At 52.8% G+C, this 20,912-nt stretch overlaps 1 protein-coding gene across 1 annotated transcript in view; it reads left to right on the top strand.

Moving 5' to 3' along the window:
• FKBP9 (FKBP prolyl isomerase 9) overlaps positions 1-20,912 on the top strand; it is a 29,498-nt gene extending 8,586 nt beyond the window's left edge. The window contains exons 2-10 of the mRNA XM_079785670.1: positions 1,211-1,356; positions 1,759-1,948; positions 2,530-2,675; positions 5,152-5,341; positions 8,391-8,536; positions 12,041-12,227; positions 16,372-16,517; positions 17,700-17,863; positions 19,312-20,912. Coding sequence (XP_079641796.1) covers positions 1,211-1,356; positions 1,759-1,948; positions 2,530-2,675; positions 5,152-5,341; positions 8,391-8,536; positions 12,041-12,227; positions 16,372-16,517; positions 17,700-17,863; positions 19,312-19,488 — 1,492 coding nt within the window. The 3' untranslated portion in view covers positions 19,489-20,912. The remainder of the gene's footprint in view (positions 1-1,210; positions 1,357-1,758; positions 1,949-2,529; positions 2,676-5,151; positions 5,342-8,390; positions 8,537-12,040; positions 12,228-16,371; positions 16,518-17,699; positions 17,864-19,311) is intronic.

Genomic DNA, 20,912 nt, shown 5'->3' with positions numbered 1-20,912 from the left:
ACATCCCCATAACAGAAATCTGTTATTTTTATTTTTATTAATTTTTATTGCTTTTTTAATCTGGTATTTTAAAATGGCCATACAACCTTTATTGTATGTATTTTTTTGTTTTTTGTTTTTTAATGTTTTTATTGACTTTTAGAGACAGAGGAAGGGAGATGGATAGAGAGATAGAAAATCATCAATTGGCTGCTTCCTACACACCCCCTACTGGAGATCGAGCCTGTAACCCAGGCATGTGCCCTGACCGGGAATTTGACCGTGACTTCCTTCCTGGTTTATAGGTTGATGCTCAACCACTGAGCCACGCCGGGCGGGCTAGGATGATGTTTTTAGGTACCAATCACACAGAAATGGGGTAAACTGGGTGCTCTCCCTCCAGGGAGCATGTCCATGCCATTCTCTCCCCCTTTCTTTCCCCCACAGGCATGTATTCCCCAAGCTCTAAGGGACCCCATGAGACTTGCAACCAGGGGAGCAGTGGGCAGCGGCAGCTTATCCCGGACCCACCCCCTGAACCTGTCTCCAAGGCTCCTTGTCTCTGACTTCCCAGCGAGCCAGAGCAGCCCAGCCTGGGCTCTCCTGCTGCTCCTTCTATGCCTGCCCTTGTTTCAGTGCCCTAAGTGTGTTTTTACTGCAGAAAAAAAAAAGGAAGGAAGGAAGGAAGGAAGGAAGGAAGGAAGGAAGGAAGGAAGGAAGGAAGGAAGGAAGGAAGGAAAGGAAGGAAGGAAGGAAGGAAGGAAGGGAGAAAGAAAGAAAGAAAAGGAAGGAAGGAAGGAAGGAAGGAAGGAAGGAAGGAAGGAAGGGAGAAAGAAAGAAAGAAAGAAAGAAAGAAAGAAAGAAAGAAAGAAAGAAAGAAAGAAAGAAAGAAAGAAAGAAAGAAAGAAAGAAAGAGGAATGGAGCAAACTAATTTTAGTAGAATTGGAAGTTATTTTTCCAAATAGATGATATATGTATATGTATATATATATATATTATATATATGGGGGGGGGGGTTATGCTGATGCTATCTAACTAGATTTGCTGGCAGTATTCACAGGAATTTAAAAAACTCCAGCGCTGTAAGAACAGTTTCCAGTAACTCCTCCGCAGGTGTTCTGCTTTGCAGTGACCTCACTCCGTCCACGGGTCCTCGTTCACTAAGGTGGGTTTCACTAAGGGAAACGTTATTTATACTGTCCTTTCTCTCCCTACCTTTTGGGTCGCCAGCTATGACAGAGACTCCACGTTCAACGTGTTTGTGGGGAAAGGACAGCTGATCGCAGGGATGGACCAAGCTCTGGTCGGGATGTGCGTGAACGAGAGGCGCTTTGTGAAGATCCCCCCCAAGCTTGCTTACGGGAGTGAAGGCGTTGGTAAGTTTCCGTCCCGTGTTTGTCAACACATCTGCAGAAACAACCGGACATTTGCAGGCTGTTCCGTCAGGCCGATGGGAGAATCCTCGGAAGCTTTAGGTTTGGGGGGAAGTTAAGAAACAGCGAACACACACACACACACACACACACACACGCACGCACACATGCACACGCACACGCACACGTACACAGAGCTAAATTTTCTCTTAGGGTCATTTCTTCTAGATATGAAGGAAGGTGTTGTTAACACAGGTGCAGTGAATGTTACCCTTGCTGAGAGGAACGTTTTATTTTCTGTTTTCTTCCTATTTCATTTGGAGGACATGGGGGCTCAGTTTGGAATTGGAGGCCCCTTGAGCCCTCGACGGCAGCTCCTCAGTGTGAATTTTCTTTAATTTCCAGCCGGTGTGATACCCCCAGACTCAGTGCTGCATTTTGACGTGCTTCTCATGGATATCTGGAATTCGGAAGATCAGGTCCAGGTTCACACTTACTTCAAGCCCCCGCGCTGCCCTCGGACCATCCAGGTGTCCGATTTCGTTAGGTATCACTACAACGGCACGTTCTTGGACGGGACACTGTTCGATTCCAGGTAAGCCCCACATCCATGCTCGTATCGGTGAAATGCCCGGAGTCCCTCCATCTCACCTGCTTTTCATACCCGTGGAGGAGCTAGAAAACGGACTCTTCCCAGCATTCACCAGCGTTAACTTCTTAGAAAAGCCTATGAACAGGATTTATCTAAATTAACAGTATTTTTTCAGGTCTCATTAAGTGAAGGGCCCTATGACCAAGGAGTTCATGCATTTTTTGGTCCATTTTTGTAGTTTTTCCACGGAAGGAGGAGGGGAAGGCTGCATGGCTATGAAGCTTGGAGAAGTGTGGGCAGAAGGAGCTAAGCTGGGGGAGTGAGCCTATCCCCTCACTGTAGGTGTGTTTGGCTAGACAGACGAACAAGCCTAATTTTGTGAATCGCGGTGGCTTAGTTACATGCTTTTTATAAATTCTAGGACGTGTGCTCTGTGGTTAGGAGCAAAGATCCAGATCTGCTCGTCTCCCGGGATGGGGATGGGTTCATTGTTCAGCGGAGATGTGGGTAACAAAAACCCTCCTGGGGGTGAGTTAGCAATGTCCTTACGGTATGGCCTTCTCCCCTTTCTCGTTGGTTTGCAGTCATAATCGCATGAAAACGTATGACACCTACGTGGGGATCGGCTGGCTGATTCCTGGGATGGACAAAGGGCTGCTGGGGATGTGTGTGGGGGAGAAGCGCATCATCACCATTCCTCCTTTCCTGGCCTACGGAGAAGACGGAGATGGTGAGTCCTTCTCCCTCTCAAGGCACTCTCGTTTGTCCTTTTAGAGAAAGAGGAGGGGGGAGAGAGAGAGAAAAACAATGATGTGAGAGAAACATCCATCAGCTGCTTTCTGCATGCCCCCGACCAGAGATCGAGCCCGAAACCTGAGCATGTGCCCTGGCTGGGGATTGAACCGGCAACCTTTTGGTGCACAGACAACACTCAAACCAACTGAGCCGCACTGGCCAGGGCCGTCCTGATTTTCACTGCAGTGGTTCATGCAACTCGCTACACGAAATCCCCAGACCTGTGGGTCTAGACTTGCACGGTCCAATGTGGTAGCCATTCGCTACTTGTGACTCTTTGCTGGTGCACGGCCGAGCGCTCCCGTCCTGGACGGTGCAGATGCAGCATTTCCGTCTCTGCAGAGTCGTGTGGGGCCGTGCTGGTCCAGCTCATCTGCTCTCTGATGACTGAGTGGCAGGAGCCTCCACGTGTTCACGGTCATGGGCGTCCACAAGGACGCCGTCTGCCACTGCCTCATAAGCTACAACTGGGGCGCCAACCACTCCCTAGCCTATGCTTTTCCCACCAGTGAAATGAGATTCGAACTAGGCAGTCTATTTTTTTTAACATATTTTATTGATTTTTTTTTTTTTTTTTACAGAGAGGAAGGGAGAGGGATAGAGAGTCAGAAACATCGATGAGAGAGAAACATCGATCAGCTGCCTCCTGCACACCCCCTACTGGGGATGTGCCCGCAACCAAGGTACATGCCCTTGACCGGAATCGAACCTGGGACCCTTCAGTCCGCAGGCCGATGCTCTATCCACTGAGCCAAACCGGTCAGGGCTAGACAGTCTAATCTTACCGATGCTCCGGTTCTCTCATCCTTGCCTGTGGACATTCATTCGCCTTGGCTCCCAAATTCTTTTGACATCATCCACATGCACCCGACATACATAATAAAATTAAATGCCTAGCTAAATATGAGGAATTTTACTTATTTATTTTAAAGAATTAATAATGTAAATATTTAAAGTAAAAGGTAATAACTCTTTAAAAACTTTATACTTTAATACTGTACTCAGCTGTCTAGGTTTCACTTTGAATAGGTGAATTGTATGGGAATTATATCTCAATAAAGTTGTTTAAAAAAAAGACAACAAATAGTTAGTACGTGATAATGCTAGAAAAATTTAAGCCCTGGGGTGACTTTTAAAGTTTTCTTTTTTTCTCTTAAATTAAAAGATTCTGAAAAGTAGAAAAGATACATATCCTGCCCTGGCCAGCTTGGCTCAATGAATAGAGCATCAGCCTGTGGACTGAAGGGTCCCAGATTCCATTCTGGTCACAAGGGCACATGCCCAGGTTGCAAGCTCGATCCCCAGTAGGGGGTATGCAGGAGGCAGCCAATCAATGATTCTCTCTCATCATTGATGTTTCTATCTCTCTCTCCCTTTCCCTTCCTCTCTGAAATCAATTTTTAAAAAAAGAAGAAAAAAGAAACATATCCTATTGCATACATACACACACACACACACACACACACACACACACACCCTGGGGATGGGCCACACCTTGCATTCCGGAGGCTGACTCAGCAGGCTGTTTCAGCCGATTTCATCATCCCCCTGAGGGAAGGACCCAGAGCCAGTGGAGGGAGCACAGGCTTGGCTGGTGCACCGGGCGGCTCACTGGCCCAGGCCTCCTCCTCCGCATGGTGGGACCGTGGCAAGTCAGAGGGCTGAGGTCGGTTCGTCAGTGAACTTACTTCCATCCCAAAGTACTGGGTTTAGAGGTCGTGGTTGGTGGCTGCTGATGTCTGCGGGACGAGCTGGTGCTCAGTAAGCTCACCGTGTGGGTGATCACGTTGCTGATATTCAGTGACTCCTCGCTGCCAGGAAGATCCAAGAGAGGCAGTGCCATCCAGAAGCGAGATCGAAACGACTCGAGGGCTCTTTGTATGTTAGGTGTGGGTGTCTCTTTTTCTGTGACCTCAGCTAACTTTAGTTTTATCTACACCTTGTTTTGGAGTCACCCAGAGGATTTAATTTTGCATATTGTCTCTTTAAAAAAACACAACTGGCCGTGGATTCCAAAGAACACGTCTAGGTAGAAGCAGACCCCCGCTTTGGAATGTGGGCCTTTAAATGTCTGACACTTGCATTTCTACACAAACACACCCACAGAGGTATGTCTTGGAGTTTGCATGTGGCGGTACCCACGTGGCGCCTTGATTTGCCAGCACAAGCAGAGACAACGTGGTCGGAGTAGTCTTTTGTGTCATTAATATCACTTTGCTCCTTTTTCTGAGGGAGTCTGGCTTCAAATGGTACCTGCCGGCCCACGGCGAGACCCCAGGGGGAACCAAGATGAGGAAGAACATTTGTTTGCTTTGCTTGAAAACGTCAAAGGATGAGTTACACCCACACACGGGGTGTTGAGGGGCAGTTCTTGTGACCTGATTTCCTGACCTTCCTGCATCCCGCTCCAGGGAAGGACATTCCTGGGCAGGCATCACTGGTGTTCGATGTTGCCTTATTGGACCTGCACAACCCCAAGGACGGCATTTCCGTCGAGAACAAGGTGGTCCCTGAAAACTGTGAGCGCCGCAGCCAGAGCGGGGACTTCCTCCGGTACCATTACAACGGCACGCTCCTGGACGGCACCCTCTTCGACTCCAGGTGAGGACCGGGGTCCGCATGCCGCCCTGTCAGCGCTGCCTCGGAGTCAGTGTTTTCAGCTCCGACGCAGGTTGCTGTTTGCTGAACTGACGTCCTTCAGAGGCTGGTAGACCTGTCCCCTGGGGGCCTGTGGGACCGGGATCTGCAGGGAAAGAGGAGAGGCTCCCCTTCGACGCCCACCAACCCCCTCACCTGTGCTTAGCTATCCAAGCACACCCTCAGCCGTGGGGCCCCAGAGGGGACGTGGCCAGAGGGAGGCCCAGGCAGTAGGCTGGGCAGAGAACAGACTTGGTGGCAGGACACCTGGGTTCCAGTCCCCGTGCACTAGCTGCGGACAGCATTTGACCTCCCTCAGCGTCAGGTTTTTACCTGTGACGAGCACCTTTCTCACGGAGACGGTTAAAGACATAAGGGCGATAAAAGCGCTTGCCAAACGTGACAGGCTTTCCTTGTACTGCAGGGACTGGCTGGGTGCATTCAGCTGCTGTCCTGCGGCCCAAGAGGCTAATGGCCCAGCCTCTGTTGTGATGCAGAGTCGTGTTTGGTTTTGAAGGCTCCGCCGCAGGTGTGCGATGGCTGGGGCATGCCTGTGTGAGGCGTGTCTTGCTCCTTCAATGGCCTGTGCTGTTTGGGAACCACTCCTGTAGAGCAAACAATCGTGACCGCAGTCTCCCCGTCCCTGAGTTTCTTTAGTCAGCCAGAAACATTCAGCAGAATTGTTATATGGTATTATTTTATTTGAATAATCCTTTCTTCCTGCTCCTAGGGTCTCTTCTTCTAAATTTTTCATTTTTGGTTTTCTTTGTTTTGGGGGAAAAAGTAACAGTCATGGTTCAAAATGAAAGCCACGTACGCATTACGAGATGTTGTACCACCAGTCCCTACTTTATTATATAAGGGAAACAATGCAAAGGTATATAATGGAATATAATAATTTTCCATCAGCCCCTTCTCACTACCAGGGTAAATATTAATAACCTTCCACAGTCCCTCTCCACTCTTATGAATGCATTCATGCTTAAATATTCAATCCATCTGGAACTGGTTGTATTCAGTGTGACAGTGAGCATCGAACTAGTTTTTTCCAGATGGTTAGCTAGTGCTTCCAACACTCTTTATTGAAGAGCTGTTTTTTTCCTCGCTCATCAAATATCTGGCTTTTATTACGTACCAAATTCTTAAAATATGCTTTTGGGTCTTTGTCTAGAATTTTTATCCTTTTCCATTGGTCTAACTCTTCCTGGGCCAGTGTCACACCTTAAACTCTTACAGCTTTCTCATTTGTATGATAGATGGTATTCTTTTTCTCTTTTCAACATTATTATTTCTACTAATGATACCTTGACATAGTTCAAAATCCCCAAAGTATAAAAGTGTATACAATGCGGAATTGTCCTCCTATCCTTGTCCTTGACACCCAGTGCCCCTCTTCAAAGGGAAGCGATTTTATGAATTTCATCGGTCATCCATACATGTCCATTGAAATACATATTCCCCTATTTTAATTTTTTATAGGAATGAGAGCTTGCTATATCCGGCACCTTCAAAACAGTATTTTTTATTTTTTTAAAATCCTCACCCCAGGATATGTTTTTATTGATTTTTAGAAAGAAAGAGGGGAGGGGGAAAGAGAGAAAGAGAGAGAGAGAGAGAGAGAGAGAGAGAGAGAGAGAGAGAGAGAGGAGAGAGAGAGAGAGAGAGAGAGAGAGAGAGAGAGAGAGAGAGAGAGAAACAGATGTGTGAGAGAAACATCAATCAGCTGCCTCCCATATGCACGCACCCCGACCAGGGGGATCGAGCTCACAACCCGGGCATATGCCCTGACCAGGAATTGAACCAGCAAACTCTTGGTGCATGGGACAGTGCTCAACCAACTGAGCCACACCGGCCAGGACTGTTACTACCATTTCTTCACGCCCCTTGGCTTTGTGGTCTCTGAGGGTGCTGAGAAGGAGGACCCTCCCAGCTCTCCCCACCTTCTCTGAGGCAGTCACCCCGGGGCTGTGCTCAGTGAGGGGATGGTGGGACAGACGGCTCTTCCAGGACAGGCTTTCTGCCCCTTCTGCCCCAGGTGGGGGTGGAGAACGGCTGCAGATCCCTGTGGCTCAGAGTTGGGTAGTAGACGTGGCAGACGCAATTTTATGATTTTATTCTGGAATCGTCGGGCTTCAAGAAATTGCTTCTTGTTCTCACCAAACTCATGATTCTTGACCTCAGTTGGCAGCTCACCCAGAGCCTGGATCTCCGCGGAGCGGAATGCTTGGGCCGCCTGCCAGTGGCACTTGGGAAACCCAAGTCCTCACCAGACGGCAGCGTGGTGCGCGGGGACCCAGCAGGGAGAAGGCACCGGGCGGTGGTGGAGACGCCGAGTTCGGTTGCTCTCGGTGCACACGCTGCTTCTCTGGCCGTCCCAGTATTCCTGTCCCTCCTGTGCAGGTGTCCTCGTTCGAAACTGGACCTTGTCCTTGGACGCACGCTGAGCTCCTGATAAGGGCTCCCCTGGATGCTTTTTTCATCAGCCTGACGGGGTTGCCAAGCGTGTGTCTCAGTTCCGTTAGCTGCATTCCTGTGGTTGCTCCTCGTTGCTGTGTCCCATTCGTAAGGTGACCAGAAGGCTGGAGGGCTTGTTTCTGAGGCGCCCCTGCCCACAGGGCAGCCTGGACGCTGGGTGTGGACAGAGGAGCCCTTTCCTGGCTGTGTCCTCGGATTCTAAGGGTCCCTGTACTTGCCCAGCTAGGTTAGCTCACCCTCGCACGCACCAGGAAGTTGCTGGTTCAGTTCCCGGTCAGGCACAGGCCTGGGTTGGGGGCTCGATCTCCAGTAGGGGGGCATGTAGAAGGCAGCCATCCATGTTTCTCTCTCATCGATGTTTCTATCTCTGTCTCCCTCTCCCTTTCATTCTCTGAAATCAATAAAACCATACATCTTTTAAAAAACAAGGTCACAGTATTCGGGGACTGGCGGCCTCTGCCTCCTGCGGCCGCACCGCACTGACGGATGTCACAGCTGTCGTGTCCCCTTGCGAGGAACTCTCTGTGTTCTTTTCTAGCTACTCACGGAACCGCACCTTCGACACGTACATCGGGCAGGGCTACGTGATTGCTGGGATGGATGAAGGTTTGCTGGGAGTTTGCATCGGAGAGAAGCGGAGGATTGTGGTCCCCCCTCACCTGGGGTACGGGGAGGATGGAAGAGGTGAGTGCCGGCTGCCTGCAGGCAGTTCCAAGCCACCCGGCCTTCATGAGCGCAGTGTCGAAACTCAAGTGCAACTAGACGTGAGGGCCCAGACAGCTGTCCTTTCTGGGGGTGCTCTGCCGTTTCCCCGCGTCCTCCCTGCCCATTGGTTATCCATTTCCTTCGGAAAAACCGTGAGTCTACTCCAGAGGCAAACAACTACGTAGTGAACTCCTCTTCGTCTCCCCACTTGTCACATCTCACTATATTTATTTTCTCTCTGTCTATAAATTACGTTTTTTGTGGTTGTGAAGCCATTTGAGAGTCCATGGCAAAACCCACTTTTTGCTTTCTCACAGCTTTATTTGAGGTATAATTGACATGCCATAAAGTTCACCATTTTAAGGATCCAATTCAATGACTTTTAGTAAATGTAGTCAGTTGTGCAACCATCGCCCTAATCCAGTTTTAGAACAGTTTTGTTCCTCTCATCATAAACTCCCTCCTAAAAAGGACACAACGAATACATGTCCACCCTAGAAAAAGAAAACACGGATTGAGAAAACAAAAACCTCCCATAATCCCACCGCCCAGGAATGAACGCTAGAATGTGCTAAGCAAAAGAGTGGCCCCAAAAGATGCCCGTGCCCGGTCCCCAGGACCCGTGAATGTTACTTTCATGGCAGAACGGCCTTTGCAGATGTGACTGAGGGAAGACCTTGAGATGGGGAGGTTATCCTGGGTCACCCAGGCAGCCCTGAGGTACTTACAAGAGCCTTTGCGCCTGGCCAGCGTGGCTCGGTTGAGCGTCAGCCTGTGAACCAGCAGGTCCCACTTGGACTCCCCTGGTTGTGGGCTTGGTCTCCAGTGGGGCACGTGCAGGAAGCAGCCAATCAATGGTTCTTTCTCATCATTGATGTTTCTCTCTCTCCCTCTCCCTTTCTTTCTGAAATCAATAACAAAATGTATTTTTTTAAAAAGAGTCTTTGTAAGAGGAAAGCAGAAGGTCAGAAAGAGGAGAAAACGCTAAGCTGCTGCCTTAGAAGATGGGAGAAGGGGCCATAGGCAGGGAATGGCCGTGACCTTGAGAAGCTGGGAAAGGCAAGGACATGAAGTCGCCAAGTTTGTAGTAATTTGTTGCAGCAGCAATAGGAAGCTAATACAACCAGGAAGTGAATACTCCTCTATGCTTTTTAAAAGTAGAATTTATTGGGGTGACATTGGTTAATAAAATTGTGTAGGTTTCAGGTGTACAGTTCTGTAATACGTCATCTGTATATGGCACTGTGTGTCCACCAGCCCCAGTGACGCTTCTGTATTGCTTAGTCTATGACTATGTGAATCTATGTAGATAAAAGGAAACACACATCCACCTACACAAATACCGACAAAAATGGGATCATCTGTACATATAACTTTGTCATTTCTCTTTCCGTCTAATTTGTTGTGAAAATTCTCTATATCAACAGGTATTTTTAATGGCTGCATAGTATTCCAAGCCATATTGCCTTTCTTAATTATGTGTTTTTTTCCCCTCATATGCCATTTTGGCTAGCTTGCTTAGGAATAGTTGATGTGGCATTTATTCTGATTTTATTTTATTTTTGCTGATGGGATTATGGCTGGCTTGGCAGGCTGTCTATATTTATGCTATTACCCTTTTCTGAGTACCCCTGTGCCTACGGGTCTTTGGAATTTCCTCAGGTTGGTTGTACCCTGGCGAAGCATTCTCTTCCTTCCTGACTTAAATCCCCCATTGATGCAGCCACCACAGGTCACAGCTCGAGCCACATCCAACAGGCCTCGCTTGTTTGCCGAGTGTCTTTTTTTTTTTTTTTAAATATATTTTATTGATTTTTTACAGAGAGGAAGGAAGAGAGAGAGAGTTAGAAACATGGATGAGAGAGAAACATCGATCAGCCGCCTCCTGCACTCCCCCACTGGGGATGTGCCCGCAACCAAGGTACATGCCCTTGACCGGAATCGAACCCAGGACCTTTCAGTTCGCAGGCCGACGCTCTATCCACTGAGCCAAACCGGTTTCGGCTGCCGAGTGTCTTGATGCCCGTTGTTTTGTATCATGTAACCTTCTACCTCTAGCCAAATGCCTGCAGAAATAGAAAACTACTTCTGAGTGTTTATGTCTGTGTAATTATGCTCTCAGGACTGATCCTTCCTTTCTCTAAAAAGAACGTATTGATGGGGAGACATTTGCTTAAATGCTTTTTCTCCCTTTGGCTTTCTGTCTGAGAATCACATAAGGTTCTGGGACGCAGGGAAGGCTGGTAAATTCTCTGGGCCTGAGGCTGCTGCACCCCAAGTTGCTGTGGGGGCGGGGCGCCCTGACCCGTGACACCCCAGGTGCTTTTGTGCAGAGTCCACCTCTGTTTTCTCTCTCTCTCTCTCTCTCTCTCTCTCTCTCTCTCTCTCTCTCTCTCTCTCATATATTTTATTGATTTCAGAGAGAAAGGGAGAGAGATAGAAACATCAATGATGAGAGAGAATCATTGATTGGCTGCCTCCTGCACACCCCCTACTGGGGATCGAGCCAGCAACCCAGGCATGTGCCTTGGCCGGAATCGAACCTGGGACCCTTCAGTCCGCAGGCCGACGCTCTATCCACTGAGCCAAACCAGCTAGGACTGTCCTCTCTTGATTGGCACCCAATGCTCATCCCTGAGGGACGGACCCCGGAGGGTGTCAGGACACGGAGAAAGTGTGTGGTTTCCTCGCCCCCACCCCAGGGCGGGCACGCAGGAACCTCGGTCAGTGCTTGTGGGAAACGCTGGGCTCTCCGTGGGGGTCGCAGGCTCCTCCCTGGCATCGCATTTTCTCACAGCCGTTTCCCCACCAGGTTGCTGCACAGACTGAACACGATAATATCTGTGCAAAATACTTTTGTGAACGAAAACATTATTCAGAGGTAATGTTTTCAAAGCAGAGATAATGGAAGATAAAATTTTGTGAATGGTTCTGTGCAGAAGAAGCAAATAGGGTGCAAAGTGAAGGCACTCGGGGGCGTTGGCTGTGCTGCAGCAGGAGCAGGGTGCGGGCGGGGTGCGGGCGGGGTGGGCCCCGGGCTCCCCCAGGAACTTGCCGTTGGTCTTTCTCTTGCGCAGTGGCTCTCCCGCCTCAGCTGATTTTCTCATCTCGCTTCTGGCCTCTGGGCGGAGCGGGGCGGGCGCCTTCCTGGCCCAGCTGTGCTGAGCTCAGCCAGGAATCTCTCAGGCGCAGGGTGCCCTGGGACAGGAGCTCATCATCTGGAACTGAGAGTCCAAACTGTGCTCCCACCTGGCTGCCTGACCCGGGGGGGGGGGGGGCAATCCGTGCCTCAGTTTCCCCATCTGTAACGTGAGGCCCTTCCAGCTTCCTTCTTCCAGGGTTCTCTAGGGTTTCATACCTGAGTCCCCGTGCCCCTATGGGACGCCGGTGAGCGGGTGAGGACATCCTAGGTGATGGGGGGGGGGGGGGGGGGAGGTGGTGCTTGGAGGGTTTCCTCATTCATTTCCCGTGTCTGTCCTTCAGGGAATATCCCGGGCTCGGCCGTGCTGGTGTTTGACATCCACGTGATCGACTTCCACAACCCTTCGGACTCCATCAGCGTCACGTCCCACTACAAGCCCCCCGACTGCTCGGTGCTGAGTAAGAAGGGGGATTACCTCAAGTATCACTACAACGCCTCGCTTCTGGATGGGACCCTGCTGGATTCCACGTGAGGGCCCTGGGGATTGCAGGGGGGGAGGCGAGGTGGGGGGGGCTGGAGGATCCTCCTTTTCTTCTCATCAGATCCTGGCCGAGGACTGTCATCTCCATGGTCTCCCCCCTGCGCGGCTCACGCCCACATCGCTGCTCGGATGTGTCCTTCTCAGAGTTCCCTGTGCATGGCTTCCCCCTGCTCCTGAGACGCCGTCTTTCTGAAAAACACATCTCGGCTTTTAACTGCTGCCTTTGCACATTAACCCGCAGACGGGAGCCAGGCCGTCTCTGTCCGTCTGTCTGCCTCACCCCGGCTTGTCTTGTGCTGGGGCCCGGCTCCCGCCCCCCGGGCGCCCTGCATGCCCCTGCCTCTGGTCAGTCAGCTCTGCCCTGTCCTCAGTCTGTCCTCACTTCTTAGGAAGAGTCAGCGGCTCCCTTTGGAGTCTCCTAACGGCGTTCTGCATTCCCTGCCTTTTATTGTCCTTTCTGTCCTGGTGGCTGGTCTGAACACCCCAGGGACACCAAGGTGTTTATTCTTGCTTGTGTTCCTTACGGAGTCCAGAGCGTAGCTCAGGGGGCGTTCTGTAAAGGTTAAGGGGCTGAGATGACTCTGGAAACATCCAGGGAATCAGCCGCATGAACTGGTGTCAGGGAGGCTAAAGGAGCTTTGGTTCTGATGCATCGAGTCTTCAGATGCGTCTGTGAGCTAATGCAATGTTCTCTTCTTGGGGAAAGACATTTTCAGCCTTTTAAAAAAATAGGTTTTTATTGATTTAGGAGAGAGAGAAAGGGAGAGGAAGTGAGGGAGGGAGAGAGACAGAGATATCGAGTGATGGATCTGCTGGCTCCTGCACCCCCCTACTGGGGCTCGAGCCAGAAACTGGGCATGTGCCCTGACTGGGAATCGAACCCGAAACCTCTCTGAGCACAGGACGGCCGTTCAGCCAGCTGAGCCGCACGGCCAGGGCCAGCCCTGCTTTCTATCTCGGCGCATCCGTGTTTGCGCTGAGCCCGGCTTAGCTGCCCGCTGGGTCTTGGGGAGAAGGAAGGGCTTCGTATAAATATTGGTGCTGCACTTCTTGTGGGTGGGGAGGGTCTTCTCCTTCCCCCCAGTTCCTCTGCTTCCGGCTTCCGGGGACAGCGTGGCTGGGGGAGCCAGCCGGGAGGGCGAGCCCGAGGGACAGACCGTCCAGAGGATTCTCTCCGCTGCGGTGGGATCCTATGTCCTGGGGCAGTTAGCGTGCTTGATCGCATCCAGAATGTGTTGATCAGAAGCATCATTTGAGGAAACGCTAGGAAAGTAAAAATGCTTCCCTGAGAGAATGACCTGCTGCCCGTTGTAGCATGTGTCCCGGTCACAGAGATGCTAAAGCGTGGGGGGATGGGCGTTATGGAGTCCCTGAAAGAGGCACTAGCTTCTGGGGCGAAGGCTGACGTGGACCCAACGTAAGCACACCTCCTTGCACTGGTGTTAGAAGCCTGCGGAGGGGAGGAGAGGGGAGGGGAGGGGAGGGGAGGGGAGGGGAGGAGAGGGGCTTGTGGTTCGGGGATGAAGTGCTTTAGGCCTGTGAGCGCTCCCTGAGATCTCCAGGGCCAGTGGCGGCTGTCACGGCTCCTGCTAACGTTCACATTTTTGCTGGTGCTCCTCTGGCCCGGGAGGGGGACCTGAGGGTAGGAAATGAGCCAGGGATTCCGTCCCAGTGGGTTCAGGGCGAACTTCTGCCGTGGGGAGGGCGAGCGCCGTCTGAGGTGTGTTTGGGGGGCTGACAGCCTCCTCCCAGAGCTTCCGGGAGCCACGCGCAGCTCCTTCCTCTGATCAGAGACTCAGGGCCTTTGTGTTCTGTGTAAATCCACACCCAGGGCAGCATCCTTGCTGGGCTCTCAGGGGTGCACGTTTCAGAATGAAGGGGCGAAGGGGAGTGGGGCGGCATCTGCCCACCTGTGTGTGCGATGGGGGGTGGGGGCGGGAGGGGGGGGCCTTCTGGAAGGCGGGGCCTGGTCCCGCCTCGCCCGGGGAGCCCTGCAAACAGGAGGCAGTGAGTAGGCTGTGGAGGGGGCGGAGGGGAATGCGGGTGGGGAGCGGGCGAGGGCGGCTGCAGCAGGAGGCAGGAAGCGTTCAGAAGCTGGGAAGGCACCGAAGGAATGAGGAGAATGTCAGAGAAACGCTGGAGGAAAATAAGGAAATACACACAAGGATGAGCCGAGGAGAAAGGGCGGGCGGCGTTCTCAGGCAGGAGCAGGAAAGCACGTTGCTCGCTGCGAGGTTTTTCCCTGCGAGTTCTCACTGGCCTCCTGGAGGAAGACTGGGGTTCGCCGTGTGGTGACTCATTGAGCTCCGGAACGATCCCTGAGGCCTCGCAGCCCCGTGGTCCCCGGGGAGGGCCCGCCGGTCCCCGGAGAAGAGCAGGAAGAAGGCGCCTCTGTGCTGCTGACAAAGGGGGGATTGTGTGGGGCGGACAGGACGCCCTCCCGCCGGCCCCGGGCCAGGGCTGCCTGTGCCAGCTGGCTGGCCTCTGCGTCGGCCCAGGTAGGACGAGTGCAAACCCTGTTTTGGCTTCCTGGCCCCAGAGAACCAGCCGGGCCCTGGGAACCAGCTGGAGGCGGGCAAGAGCCTGCAGGGGAGGCTGGGAACCCGGGAAGGGGATGTGACCCCAAGGGACGGACCCTCCTTGTTGTCACCAGCTGGCGAGGGGCACCAAAGGGCCTCCAAGGTGCGGGGGAGCTCTCCTCGCATTGAAGCACGCGCCCCTGTTTGCCCTTAGGAGGTGATAGGATTGCCGTCGGTTTGGAAATACATTGATTTTCAGTAGTGATGGAGGCGAGAGCGCCGGCTTTTATTTATCTGGATCACCCAGGGACCATGGGTATCACAGGTCATGGAAACCACGGCCCGGCCCTGGCCGGTGTGGCTTGGTTGGTGGGGCATCGTCCATGCACCGGATGGTTGCTGGTTCAGTTCCCCGTCAGGCCCGGGCTGCAGCCTAGATCCCCTGGTAGGGGCATGCAGGATGCAGCGATCAGTGATTCCCTCTCACATCCATGCTCTCTCTCCTCTTCTCCCTGTCTCTCTCTGAAAATCAATAAAAATATATTTATTTATCTAAAATATTTTATTGATTTTTTACAGAGAGGAAGGGAGAGGGATAGAAAGTTAGAAACATCGATGAGAGAGAAACATCGATCAGCTGCCTCCTGCACACTCCCCACTGGGGATGTGCCCACAAACAAGGTACATGCCCTTGACCGGAATCGAACCCGGGACCCTTCAGTCCACAGGCCGATGCTCTATCCACTGAGCCAAACCGGTTAGGGCTAAAAATATATTTAAAAACAACAACAAAAAACCATGGCCCACTTTAAACTCAGAGTTATTTTTCTGGCGTCAAAGAGGGTTACAGACCCAAGACCCTCGAGGCCATCTGTTTATTGAGATCTTCATGCTTCCTCTCCACCGGGCCAAGCATAACATACTCTTTGTATGGAGGACGTCCCTGTGCGACAGCGACTACTACCTCCACCTCGTAGAGGAGGACACTGAGATCACTCTTCCCAGGGTCAAATGCAGTGGCCAAACCAGGGTTCACACTCAGGCCTTGCTGAAGCCACAGTGCAGGGTGTTCACTACATTCCCTTGGGAATTTCTGACTGGAACATGGACCGAAACTTAACTAAAAACTCTAAGAGCCGCGGGGAGGACCCCTGGAGCATTGCCACCACGAGGCCCCGTCACCCTGAGAATTCCAGTGTGCTTTTCCTAAACCCGGGCGCCTTCCCCCGCATGGCTCAGTGCATACACCCCGATCAGGAAGGCGACGTTGCTAGATCACCGCCTTTTCACCTTCAGACCCCACTGAGGTGTCGCTAAATGTTCCCCTAAGGTCTTTCCTAGCCAGAGGACCCCGTTCCAAGATGTTCTCACCCTGAACACGTCCTCAGCCTTCCTCTGATTGTCATCCGGACGCTTTTGGAGATGATTTAGGTGTTTTTATTTTTGTCTGTTTATTCCTGCAAAGTGTCCCTCCGTGTGGGGTTGTCTGTTTCCTCGTGACCAGACGGGGGTCTGTGCCGCTGGCGGTGGTGAGATGTGCCAGGGACGTGATGAACACTCAGGTGCCAATGGGTTGACGACCTAACCGGGGGCGCTTCTGTCTCGTTTCCAGGTGGAATTTAGGCAAAACGTACAATATCGTGCTGGGGTCTGGCCAGGTGGTGCTGGGCATGGACATGGGGCTCCGGGAGATGTGCGTCGGAGAGAAGCGGACGGTGATCATCCCGCCGCACCTGGGCTACGGGGAGGCCGGCGTGGGTGAGTGGCCATGTTTTGTTGTTTGTTTTTTTTTTTTCAGATTAAAATTTTTTAAAATATAATTTTATTGATTCCAGAGAGAGAAACATCTCTCGGTTGCCTCCAGTACCCACCCCAGCCAAGAATTGAACCCACAACCTGTGTATGTGCCCTGACAGGGGATCGAACTGGGGGCCTTTCGGGGCGTGGGATGACACTCAACCAACTGAGCCCCCCTGGCCGGGGCTCCCCTCACCTATTCCCCCCTGCCCCCCAACCCTGCTGCTTCCATTTTGAACCCAAAGAATCTGTTGGATTTTTTTTTAAAAAGCATTTGGCATTTTTGTGTGACGACCCCCATGGATTCAGAGTTGACGCCAGGCGAATGCCCCACGTCCTCTTGAGAAAGCCGGGGCATGCTGCGGATGCGGTTCCTGAGTCTGTGTTTGCCGTCATCTCGGACCACGATCCGAAGGCATCCCTTACTGTCCTTACAGCTCTGGATACATGGGAGATGTACTCAGCTCTCCCACTGTGGTCTCTGCTACAGCCTTTGAATCACCAAGACACACAGGAAGAAGTGTGTTTTAGCTCCTAACCTGTGTTACAAGTAAACAAACAATTTATGTTTACCCATATAGACATGTACATTTAGGTTTATCTATAACATGGAAACTCAAGTTTCATGGAATGATACTTATCCTTTCTACGTGCAAGGTGCCCTAATTGTTTTATTCTGTTCCTTTCTTTAAAAAAAAAAAAAAATGCTGGCCCGGCCGGGGTGGCTCAGTGGTTGAGTGTTGACCTATGAACCGGGAGGTCACAGTTCAATTCCCGGAAAGAGCATATGCCCCGGTTGCAGGCTCCATCCCCAGTGTGGGGCGTGCAGGAGGCAGCTGATCAATGATTCTCTGTCACCATTGATGTTTCTATCTCCCTCTCCCTTCCTCCCTGAAATCAATAAAAATATATTAAAAAAAAAAAAAAAAAAAGCTGGTCACACCCTCTAAACTGACTTGGTGACTCACTAGCAGTCACTGCCTCCCGTTGGGAAAACCATGTGCTGATGCTGAACTTGCTTGCTTTCCAAGAACTGCCTGCCCGCCATGAGGTGGCTGGAGCCCAGGGTGGGGCAGGAGGGCGGCTGGGGGGCCTGGCCACTGCCTTGCAGCGCTAACCCTCCCCTCCCTGTGGGTGAGGCAGACGGAGAAGTGCCAGGCAGTGCCGTGCTGGTGTTTGACATTGAGCTGCTGGAGCTGGTGGCCGGCCTGCCTGAGGGGTACATGTTCATATGGAACGACGAGGTGTCCTCCAACCTCTTCGAAGAAATCGACAAGGACGGCAACGGAGAAGTCCTCCTGGAAGAGGTAACTGACCTTTGCAGGGAGCCGTCCTGGGCCCGGAGCCTTCCCAGCGTGGGGGGGACACCTGTGTTCATCTCTTGCACACTGGGGCACCGAGCGCTTCCCCACGCACTCTCCCATCGAAGCTCTTTGCGGGAACGGAGAGCTGCAGGGACTGATTGCAGGGTCTTGGTCTGGGGCGGGTCCAGGTCCTGGGCGCTCCCTGCGTGCCCGGCGTGCTGTTTGCCCATCTGTCACCTTGCTTGGCCCTCCCGACAGCCATGCAGTCATCCCTGGTTTTCAGAGGGCGCAGCTGTGCCCAGAGAGGGTCGCTGACCTGCCCAAGGTCACCCAGCTCCCAGTGGTGGAGCCAGGATCCACACCCCTGTTGGAGCATCCAGTGTTGTGCCTCCTGAACCGGACACCCTGGTGGAGCTGGGTAGTAGAGTCCCCTGTCCCGTCACAACCCTGCTGAAGTCCACTCCCCCCGCTCCACGCCTGCTCACGCAGGGACAGCGCCCCAGTCTTCTCCCCTTTCTCACGCCATCAGCATCTCCCCGGCTCCTGGCTTGCTCACAGTAGCCCTGAACCTGGTCTTGCCAGGGGACCGGTGTCTTTCGTATTGCTGAGTCCAGTGGTCGGTCCTCACTCTCTTACCGCGACGCAGCTGACTCCTTCTCACGCCACCTTCTTTCCCCGGCTTCCAGAACCCCTCACCGGTCTCTCCTCAGGAGTCTCTCCTCCTCCCCACCTCCTCTCCCCTGGCGGGTCTGTGAGCACCGGGCAGGCACCCACCCGCCTTTGCACCCGCTCTCCTCTCTGCCCCAGAAGGCTCTTGCCCTGGACAACCGGCACCTTCCCTCGCGCCCTTCAGGCCTCTGCGCAAGTCTCCCTTTATCCCTGGGTGGGACCCTGGTCCCGAATTCATACTTCAACCCCCTCCGCATCTTCCTTACTGGGCTCTACCTGTTTGTTTTTCTAGAGCATCCCCCGTCTTACTTAATATGGAGCTTATTTTGTATGTTCATGTTTAATTGTGTGTCTTTCCTACCAGAATGTGCTCGAGTTACAGGTGCAGGAAGCTTAGTGTGTATTGATGTAGCTCTAGGACACAGCAGACGAGACGTTTTTCTTGTGTGAATGAATGACACACACACACACACACACACACACACACACACACGTCTTCAGGGGCTGGGTGGTCAGGGGTCCGTCTTGGTGAAGAATGAAGGGCTGGCTTAGGGGGAGGGGGAGCTCCAGTAGCCACTGGGGTTGCCCGCCTGGACCCTAGGGGCTGCTGGAATCACTCAGTCGGCGGTTTCTCACCTGCATCTGGAGGGGAAACCCAGGCTGAGGAGCTCAGAGGATTTCCTGTTTTGCTAGCTCGGATGCAAAGCCCGCTCTGTGTGGGCCCGGGCGTGGCGCCGGCCGCGGTGTCTGAGTCTGTCCCTCCCTGTCCCCTCCCTGTCCAGTTCTCCGAGTACATTCACGCCCAGGTGGCCTCCGGCAGAGGGAAGCTCGCGCCCGGCTTCGATGCCGAGATGATCGTGAAGAACATGTTCACCAACCAGGACCGCAACGGAGACGGCAAGGTCACGGCCGAGGAGTTCAAACTCAAAGACCAGGAGGCCAAGCACGATGAACTGTGAGCCTGACCAGCCCCGTGTGACGCCGAGCCCGTGGCGGCGGAGCGGCCGGAGGGCCCGAGGCTCTCGCAGGTGAACTGTCAGCACGTGCAGGAGGCCACACAAGGCTGGGTCCATACACACGTGAGGGTCTTAGGCCGAACGCCAGGGGATTAGACTAGATCGGGGCGCGGGGCCTCCGCACGGGCTGTGTGGGGGGCTGAAAAGGCGGCGCTGCCAACCATTGTTCTGCGGGCCTTCCGGGTAGTTTGTTATTACGGGAAAATAGTGTCGTAGGGAACAGAAGAAAAAATCCAGGATATCTGTGTAAAGAGGATTAAGACAATTATTTTTTTAACTTGCTTGTGTCTTATAAGCGTTGTCCAGACGGGCAGGAAAAGCAAAGGGCATGCCCAGTGGGATTCCAGAAAGCCCCGGAAACTTCTCAGCGGCCTGTACAGTACCTTCTGGTTGGCCCAGCCTCCACCTTCACCTCCTCCTACACACACACACACACACACACACACACACAGCCTCCACCTCCTCCTACACACACACACACACACACACACACACAGAGCCTCCACCTCCTCCTACACACACACACACACACACAGCCTCCACCTCCTCCTATACACACACACACACACATACACACACACAGAGCCTCCACCTCCTCCTACACACACACACACACACACAGCCTCCACCTCCTCATACACACACACACACACACAGCCTCCACCTCCTCATACACACACACACACACACACACACACACACAGCCTCCACCTCCACACACACACACACACACACACACACACACACACACGCTTTCCTAGTTAATCGCCCCATGCCCTTGTGGTCCTCCGACTGGTTGGGTAGCTTGGAGGTGAAAACTGGGGACCAAACAAAAGGCATGGAGGCCCCCGGGTAGAGAACTTGACTGCGTCTGCCACGCGAGACCACCTGCTTCACTGTCCGCCCCGTCACTCCGCCCCGTGGCGCCCGAGTCCTTTGGTCAGAGAGATGCGTGCGGGGCCCGCGGCCAAGCCGAGCTGCAGAGCATCTCCCGTGGCCCAGGTGGCCGTGTCCTCCCAGCCGGGGAGCATAAGCAGGGGCAGGCTGCTCCTCTGCCTCCTGGAGAGGGAGGGCCCGGTGCCCGCGGCCTCGCTCTGCTAACAAGACCCTGCCCCTGGCGGCCCGTCCCCACGTCCCCACGTTGTGCAGCGAGCACCTTGCTGCCTTATCTCCTCTGTTCCCCACCGGTGATGGCACCCCCCCCCCCCAAGTGATCCGCGCTTTTCCTTCTGAAACGGCTTTCTGTTACTAATTTAAACTGTTTTGTACTGATGTGGCTCTGAGGCAGTCCATGAAAACGCCATGCACTCATTCAATTGAATGTTGGAAAACCCATCTTTTCGTATATAAAACGCTGAATTCTCTCA

Source organism: Cnephaeus nilssonii (genome assembly GCF_951640355.1).
Source record: "Cnephaeus nilssonii genome assembly, chromosome: 12".
Classification (NCBI taxonomy): domain Eukaryota; kingdom Metazoa; phylum Chordata; class Mammalia; order Chiroptera; family Vespertilionidae; genus Cnephaeus; species Cnephaeus nilssonii.
Note: the sequence above shows the minus strand (reverse complement) of the source record. Positions and strands in the feature narration are given on the sequence as shown.